Source organism: Scyliorhinus torazame, chromosome 6, assembly GCF_047496885.1.
Source record: "Scyliorhinus torazame isolate Kashiwa2021f chromosome 6, sScyTor2.1, whole genome shotgun sequence".
NCBI lineage: Eukaryota > Metazoa > Chordata > Chondrichthyes > Carcharhiniformes > Scyliorhinidae > Scyliorhinus > Scyliorhinus torazame.
In genome coordinates this window covers 311,772,694-311,781,406 of record NC_092712.1, presented here as the reverse complement: position 1 = coordinate 311,781,406, position 8,713 = coordinate 311,772,694, and the positions used below count along the sequence as shown (strand labels likewise).

General features: G+C 46.6%; 1 protein-coding gene across 1 annotated transcript; it reads right to left on the bottom strand.

Moving 5' to 3' along the window:
* Positions 1-223: 223 nt before the first annotated feature.
* tmem42a (transmembrane protein 42a) lies at positions 224-6,824 on the bottom strand. Its single transcript, XM_072510070.1, has 3 exons — positions 6,619-6,824; positions 5,532-5,675; positions 224-1,604 (listed from the first exon to the last, which is right to left on the bottom strand). Exons 1-3 carry the CDS (start codon positions 6,784-6,786, stop codon positions 1,461-1,463), a joined length of 456 nt encoding a protein of 151 aa, XP_072366171.1. The 5' UTR covers positions 6,787-6,824; the 3' UTR covers positions 224-1,460.
* Between the last annotated feature and the right edge of the window lie 1,889 nt (positions 6,825-8,713).

The window sequence follows — 8,713 nt, the reverse complement described above, 5'->3', positions numbered from 1 at the left end:
TCAGTTGAAAATGGTGAACTTTTGAGAATTCAAAACTTTTTTAAAAATTGTTAAAATGTTGTGCATGAAATTTATTTGGTCAAGTTTTTATACTGTCGCATTTCAGCGTTGTTGTTATTCCATACATTAATACCTTAAAGCCTCTTATCACTGTGGAGAGGAATGCATTACATTGCTCAAGCACTGCTAAACTGTGATGTACAAAACGTGGCAATAAGATGTGTTTTCTGGGGCAACAATTTATTAAACAAAGCCCTATATTTGTAAAACAAAATAGAAAGAAACGGATTTCTGAATACAGGATTAACAGACGCTTTCATCTTGCTATGGTGGTGAACAAGTGAGCATTAACGGCATCACTAAGCAGGCAGGTCCACAGGTCAGCTACCACACAACGAGGACCTGCGGAGGTGGTGAATGTATTTTTCTTTTTCGCTCTTGAAGTTTTCCTTAGATTTTATTCATTAGACTTTTGTTTTCCCCAAACAATCTTTTACAGCAAACCTCAAACATGGATTGAATTTAGTTTGTGCGTACGGAAACAAACTCACTTCAAGTTACAGATATATAATCAAAATTAGATTTCTCTAGCTATATCGAACTAGAAGCCTGAAATTTGGTTATGATTTACATTTAACCAACTCCATATGTTGGAATGCCTTCATTATCCTACTGTATGACTGGCAAAACTCCCAGAGAAACTGCTCAAACATCATTGACTATGTTCTGTAGGAGTTCCAACACTGTCAATGCTACAGCATGGAAGCGGACAAGACCTAGGTGTAAATCTCGACTTGCACAGGCCTTAATTTAATGTTGTCTTTATATTATTCAAAGTTTTTTTGAATTGCTGATTGTTCAGGGTTTCGCGACCAGCAAACCTCTTTCAGATTTTGCTTTTGTCCTTCAGAAGACAGGAGTGGTTTCAAACATCAGAGAACTTAAATCTTAAGTTGCTTCAGAAAAGAACTCAATAAACAGTTAGTCTGATATGCATAGTGAGCAGGAGGAATAACTACATACTCTGGGACACAGTGGTCCTTCCCTGCTGTAGCTAGGAAAATATTATCTGGAGACATCACCAGCGAGTATGACGTGAGACATGGATATAGTCCCAGAGTTTCACTAACTTTCGAGGATCAAAACATTCTGCAGAATTTACCCAGGAATTGAATAGTCCAGTAGGACAGTGGAAAGAGCAGCCTTGATGGTGGGAATTTTGATTGACGTTCTTCAGGAAGCTCTTCCAGGTGATTGGAAAATGGGACAGTCCTGCGGGTCTCATTAGAACCTTACCTTCTCCGATTACCCCAAAATGGCTTTGTTTTAGCATACGATGTGAAGTGTCCGTATCTGTAAACGGAGAAAACTAGGAGACGTTCACCATTCTCTCAACAGTTCCAGTTCATTTATTTCTGGTTACCTCAACATTAGCAGGGATTTCTGGATCCCCAAATAATTTATTCCTCTTTTTTGTAAGCATCACTTTGGTCCCTCATTTCTTTGACAGTATGGAGCAGCAGCAACCCGCATAAAGTCATTGTGATCCCAATCCACCATAACAGCTCATGAACTTCTGCAAAGAGAAATTTTCCAAGAAAAGCCTGAAACAAAGAAACCACAGTGGAAAATATAAAGAGACTTGTTTTCTCAGGTAGGTCATTGTAAAATATTCATCAGTGCTTTTTTTTATTGGAAAAACAATCTGGTTTTGAGTAGGAGCCAGCAATGGCTTCCAGAAATTAAACAGCTTTACCATTAAACGGAAAAATATGGACCTCTGCAAATCCGATTAAATGAATGATTTCGTAACGTGACAATATTTCCATTTATCAAATGTATTATTCATTTACAGGATGTGGGCGTTGCTGGCTAGACGTGCATTTATTGCTCATCCCTAATTGCTGCAGTCCATGTGGTGGAGATAACACCCACAGTATGAGGGAGTTCCAGGATTGTGACCCAGCGACAGTGAAGGAATTTCAATGGCGAGTGACTTGGAGGGGAACTTTCAGGAGGTGACGTTCCCGTGTCCCTGCTGCTATTGGGGGAAGAGGGGGGGGGGAAGGTGAGACCCACGGAGACACAGGGAGAATGTGCAAATTCCACAGTGACCCTAGCTTTATCAGTGTTGTTGGAGCTGCACTCACCCAGGCAAGTGGAGAAAATTCCATTACACACCTGACTTGTGCCTTGTAGATGGTGGACAGGCTTTGGGGGGCCAGGTAGTGAGTTACTTATCACAGGTTTCCTAGCCTCTACCTGCTCGTGTAGCCACAGTATTTATATGGCTAGTCCAGTTCAGCTTCTGGTCAATGGTAATCCCCAGGACGTTGATAGTGGGAGATTCAGCAATGGTAATGCCATTGAATACCAAGGGATGCTGGTTAGATTATCTCTTGCTTGAGATGGTCATTGCCTGGCACTTTTGTGGCACGGATGTTACTTGCCACTTATCAGCCCAAGACTGGATATCGTCCAAGTCTTGGACATAGACTGAGGCGTCATGAACAGTGCTAAACATTGTGCACTCATCAGTGAGCATTCCCATTTTGGACCTTTGGATGGAAGGTCAATGGCAAAGCAGCCAAAGACCTGTGACATACCCTGCAGTGATATCCTGGAACTGAGACGATGGACCTCCAACAACCACAAACATCTTCCTTTGTGTCAGGTATGACTCCAACCATGCTGACTTGGAAGTTTGTTGCAGTTCCTTCATTGTCGCGGGGTCATATTTCTGGTTCGAAACATACATCTTCCAAGTGTAGGAAGGACCCCGCTACTCGTCCCTCAACCCCATTTCCACCAAACTGTAGACCACCCAAATTATTTTTGTTACCATGATACTGTCTGACATCGTAACTCTATCTCCTCAGGTATTGTCCCCTGCCATCACCATTCAACAAAAATCCTCGCCACCTCCCGTTCCGTGCAAACAACTGTCATATCTCCAACTTATCTTTCCTGTCCAAAGTTTGTAAACACTTTGTCCCCTTCCAATTCTGCACCGATCTTTCTTGATACCTATTTGAATTGTGGCAATGAATCCTCAGCACTGAAATGATACTAACCAAAGACACAAATGCTGCCTTTTGAATGTGATGCACAATATTTCCTCGACCGTTCTTCAATATTTGACAGTTGACCTTGTTTTCTTCACCGTTGTTGAATGCAGGACTCCCTTCGCTTGGTGATACTCTTACATCTCCAAACACAACCATAGCATCTCCAGAGATCCCCAAAGATTTGTCCTTGGTCCCTCCTTTTCCTCACCCACGTGCTGCCTTTTGGCAATATCATCTGAAGACATGGGCCCAACTCACTCCTAGAAGCCACACCATAAATCACAGCAGGTGGGCTAAACAGGGCCAGTGTGGGACTGCAAGGATGCAAACCCCACCCTTGGGAGCTGCCGACCAATCCAACTGGCTAGCAGGTTCATAACTCCCAGCAGTGCCCACTAATATGCACTTGAACACTAGGAACAAGGAGCAATGATTCCTGGAAGGTGGGGTTGCATATTAGTGCGCCCTCCCCCCCCCCCCCCCCCCCCCCGCCAATCTATATAGGGCAGCGCCCAAAGATAGAATACCCCTCTACTTTGAAGACTTTTTCTTTTTAATTGGACTGTCTACATCAAATGTTTTATGGTGTGAGCAGTATATTATCTGGGCCAATGGGCATAATAACAAACCCAATAGGCCCTGAATGATCTAGTTCAATATGGTTGGCGGGCTGCCAATGTTGTGTGTTATTCTGGGGGTGAATGACCAGGTTGTGTGGTTCTTCTCCCCCACCCCCCGCCTCACCTCTAAGTCTGCTGAAAATACACCTAGCGAGGGTACGTAAAATGCAACCCAACATCTCCCTTTACCTCTCCACTGCTTTCAGATCACTCGTCCGTTATTCACTCTCGGATAAACCAAAATCTCCTTCAGTTAAATGTTTCTAGAAAATGTTCCTATGTTATGTAGTCAGTTAAAATGGCTAACTCCCGATTAGAATGGCCAAACCCCGATTTAAAATGGCAAACGGAAGAGGCTGATGGGAAAATCAGCCAACAGGACTCAAACAGGCAGCTGCAGGTAAAACTGTGTATTCGCCTCTGGGGAGGCCAGACAGAATCGATACCTGCAGCCATCAACATAACACACCAGCCATCTGAATATAAATTAGCAATCCCTGGGATCAATGTGCAACAAATTAGACACACAAAGCCAACCCAGACTTTTCGGCGCCAGCAGGAGCCTACACAAAGAGAGGTGAACGACCACCCCAAAACCGCCCATCGATCAAGGAATCGCTCCAGCATTGGAGAATATCGAACCAAGTGATTGGGACGAAGTCCAATCACTTGGAACCAGGTACAGGGTCCGCCCCGAAAGGCGGGAAGCTCCTGGGGACTATAAGAATAGAGTCCAAGTGCAAATTGACCCTTCTCCTCTCTGCACCCTTCGAGACCCTTCTGCTGACCCTCTGCAACAGCCGCGAGAAATAGTAAGTCTTACTCCAACGCTCGCTACGAGATGGGCACTCCTGACTATCGACCTGTACCAGCTTTGAATCCCGCAGGCTCAGAACCCATACAAAAGGCCATTCGTTTCCCTGACCTGGTGGACCATTTCCAAAGTTAAGTATTGGCCTGTTTGTTGTAGGAAGTAGCTTAGAAGTAGAATTAATGTATAAGTATTGATTGCTGTATATAATAAATGTGCGTTGATTTAACTCTTACTAAGCACTGTGTTGGATTATTGATCATTACCCGGACTTGAACCACGTGGCGGTATCAGAAAGATACCTGGCGACTCAAGAGCAAAGGTGACAGGACAAAAGCAATTCAACTAAGGCTAAAACGAGCAACAGTTAAATATTATATTCAACCTCCCCACTGAACCTCTTACCCCATATCCTCTCCCATCACAAAGAGCTTACTTGCAACTCTGCCTCTATCTTAATCAATCTTCTGCCAACCGTTCTGAATATATCAGCAGTTCCAGACTATTCCAATATCTGACAGCCCTCCCATCCTCCAATAACTTTAGTTTATTTAAAACTCTGCCACTCATACCTTATTCCAAACAAGCCCTGCCCAGCCAAAACTCCTGTCCTCACCTACCTACACTGGTTCCTGAAATCTCAAAATTCTCAATCCTGTATTTAAATCAGTTAATTGGGGTCATCTCTCCTCTTTGAGAATCTCCCTTAAAACTTATCTCTGACCCAGTTTTTGGTCACCCTTCCTAATATCTTCATTCTTGGCTCAGGTTGCATCTGTATGAAGTGAAATCCTATTTTTGATTGTACTCAAAAAACAATTTTACACTTCACAAATCTAATGTTAAAATTAAGTCAAAAACACTTTGCACCTCTGCTAACCGTGAAAATGCACTATTCTACTGCTCTACTGCTAGAGTGTCTTGGAGGGGCCGTATGTACAGTATTCAGCCAGATTTAGGCAACTACTCTATAAAGGGGGAAAACAACTTTTACACAAAAGATGCTGTCGTGGAGCAGCCAACTATACTTACTGATGAGAGAAAATTGGAAGCAACGGTGGTCACAGATGCTCGTGCTGAAGAAGAATATCGCAGTGCTTTTGCAAAAAATGTCCACATCAAAGCATTAAGGAGGAATACCATTCCACCACAACCTACCCGAAGGAGTATGTACAGCTGCAATACAGTAAAATCTCAAAAGTTGATCAGAAATCAAGACTCATCATTCAATACACCTTAAATTTAACAATCAGAAATAAAACCCCATGCCACCGAGCGCGAGGCATATGTATTACTGTTATCAGGACCTAGACAACCTATTGAATAATTTCAATTAATGCACTTTGAGAACATGGCTACTTCCTACAGTGCAGTTGATACAGTGGATGCTTTACAGAAAACTATTGGTGAGCATCCCAACCCGTTAAGCAAATGAATACAGGTTTTTGGCATGGATGATACGAATTGTGGACACATCCCGTGGCAATGGTGAATTATGCTTTTGTCAAGACAACCAAACCCCAGTCTGAACATGACTTTTATGTCCACACCTCAGTATTTCCAGCAGGGAGTCATTGGAGCAACAAACATCATTTGTTACGTCCAAAGCAACAACCCAACCTGGGGAGTACCCATGTTAACAACGGCTCCGAACCGAGCCCAGACCCCCGGGGTCCCTCTGGAACAACACCAACTTGACAGTTCTTTTGGTAGAGTTTGAGAACAGGAGTCAAAGGCGATGGGTTGTCCCAATGCTCAACCGCAGGAATTTGTGGCTCAACCATGACTGGATAGGTGGACAAGTTAATGTGACAGGATAAAGAGTGGAGGTTCCAGATTGTGAAGGACACCAGATGTCGCCAGTGTACAGGTTGGATTGGACCCAGAGGGTGAGGTGTTGGGACACATTGCCTGGCTAGGAAAGAGCTTCCTCCACACTGATCCCCAGCCCAGCCTGGCTCGGCCCACCCAGGCTAGTCCAGTCCAGCTATTACAATCCTCCCATTCCCCACCTCTCTGTAACTCCCTCCACTGCATCCCTCCCTCCATTCCCTCATACTCCCCTCCCTCCATTCCCTCATACTCTCCCCCTTACCCACACTCCCTCCCGCTCTCTTACCCACTCGGCCTCCTCCCGGTTCACCGCCCCCAGGATGCCGCCGCCCCCCAGGGAGAGTTTGGCGGCGGCGGAGGCCAGAGCTCCGAGAAAGCCGGCGGCCAGGGCCGGAGCCAGAGCCGCCGGGGCCAAGGGCAGAGCCGCATTCGGGCCCCCAGCCGCCGGCCGCATCGCGCCCAGATTCAAACACCAACCGCCGGTAGCAACGTCACTTCCGGGAAACACCCCGACACGCCCACAACGGATCATCACAGTGATCAGTCACTCAGCACCCACATTCACTCAGCAGCTAGTCACCCAGCACCCACAGTGATCCCAGTCACCCAGCACCCACAATCACTCCGCACCCACAGTGATCAGTCACTCAGCACCCAGTCACTCAGCACCGTGATCCCAGACACTCAGCACCCACAATGATCCCAGACACTCAGCACCCACAGTGTACCCAGTCACTCAGCACCCAGTGTACCCAGTCACTCAGCACCCACAGTGTACCCAGTCACTCAGCACCCAGTGTACCCAGTTACTCAGCACCCACAGTGATCTGTCACTCAGCACCCAGTGTTCAGTCACTCAGCACCCACAATGATCACTCAGCACCCACAGTGATCAGTCACTCAGCATCCACAGTGATCCCAAGTCACTCAGCACCCACAGTGATCAATCACTCAGCACCCAGTGATCAGTCACTCAGCACCCACAATGATCAGTCAGGGCTTTTAAACTTCAATGATTTTTTAAATAAAATATTTTATTAAAGTATTTTCATAAAAACCAAACCAAAGGAGAAGCATTGTACATTATAAATAACCAAATACCCCCCTCCTCTAACCCACTCTTCCCATCCTGCCTGCCCCATTTTAACTCCCTTCCCCCCCCCCCCTTTTGTTGACTCCTCAATCCTCCTTAAAGAAGTTAATGAATGGCTTCCACCTCCGAGCGAACCTGTCAACCGACCCCCTCAGGACGAACTTGACCTTCTCCAGCCTCAGGAATTCTGCCAGGTCACTTTCCCACACCCCCGCTTTCGGTCCCTTCATCCAAGTAAGATCCGTCTCCAGGCTATCAGGAAGGCAAAGGCAAAAACGCTGGCCTCTCTCGGTCCCTGGACTCTCGATCTTCCGATACCCCAAATATCGCTACCTCTGGAATTGGGGGTCACCTTTCCCCAACACCTCTGACATTACGTCTGCAAACTCCTGCCAGAACACCTTTAGCTTTGGAAATGCCCAAAACAGGCAGACGTGTTTCGCGGGCCTCCCTGTGCACTGTCCGCATCTATCCTCTACCCCCTCAAAAAATCTACTCAGCCGCTTTACCGTCATATGTGCCCTGTCAAGTACTTTAAACTGAATAAAGCTTAGCGGCATTCGCCTTCCGCAGGGCCTCAGCCCAAGTTCCGGCTTCCACCTCCCCACCCAGCTCCTCCTTCCACTTCATCTTCCCCACTGGGGCCCCTTCCCAATCCATTAGCTCCTTGTAGACCTCAGACACCTTCCCCCTTCGACAGCACCTTGTCTTGCAACCCCATCGACGGTAACCTGGGAAAGGATGACACCTCTCTTCACAAAATCCCGAATCTGCAAGTACCTGGAACCATTCCCCCTGGGCAGCTCATACTCTTCCTCCAGGTCCTCCAAATTCCCGGAACTGCCCCCCACCGCGAAATCCCGCATTCCCTCCCCCACATGATTTACAGATCGATGCCCACACAGAGGCATCCTCCAATCATGCTGTCCAAACACTCAAGGCCGACACCACCACTGGGCTCACGGAGTGCCTGGCCAGCAAGAATGGCAGAGGTGCTGTTAACAATGCCCTTAAGCTCGTTCCCCGGCAAGAAGCCACCTCCATCTGCCCCCATGCAACTCCTCCCCTACTACCCATTTCCTAGCCATAGTGATGTTCGCTGTCCAGTAGTAGTTCATTGTGTTCGGCAACGCCAGCCACCCCCCCCCCCCCAAAAAAAAGCCCTTTTGACCCGTGGGGTCTTCCCCGCCCATATAAACCCAGAGATCAGAGCGTTCACCTTTTAAAGAATGACTTCAGGACAGATTGGGAGGTTTTGAAATATGAACAGGAACCTTGGCAGTACCGT

What these genes read in the sequence shown, in the direction of transcription:
- tmem42a (XM_072510070.1), bottom strand. Translation starts at nt 6,786, where the DNA reads ATGCGGCCGGCGGCTGGGGGCCCGAATGCGGCTCTGCCCTTGGCCCCG. An exon ending in ACCGGGAGGAGGCCGAGTGG is followed by an intron (nt 5,676 to 6,618) that starts GTAAGAGAGCGG and finishes ACTGTATTGCAG; the next exon opens with CTGTACATACTCCTTCGGGT. An exon ending in CTTCCAATTTTCTCTCATCA is followed by an intron (nt 1,605 to 5,531) that starts GTAAGTATAGTT and finishes TCTTTGTTTCAG; the next exon opens with GCTTTTCTTGGAAAATTTCT.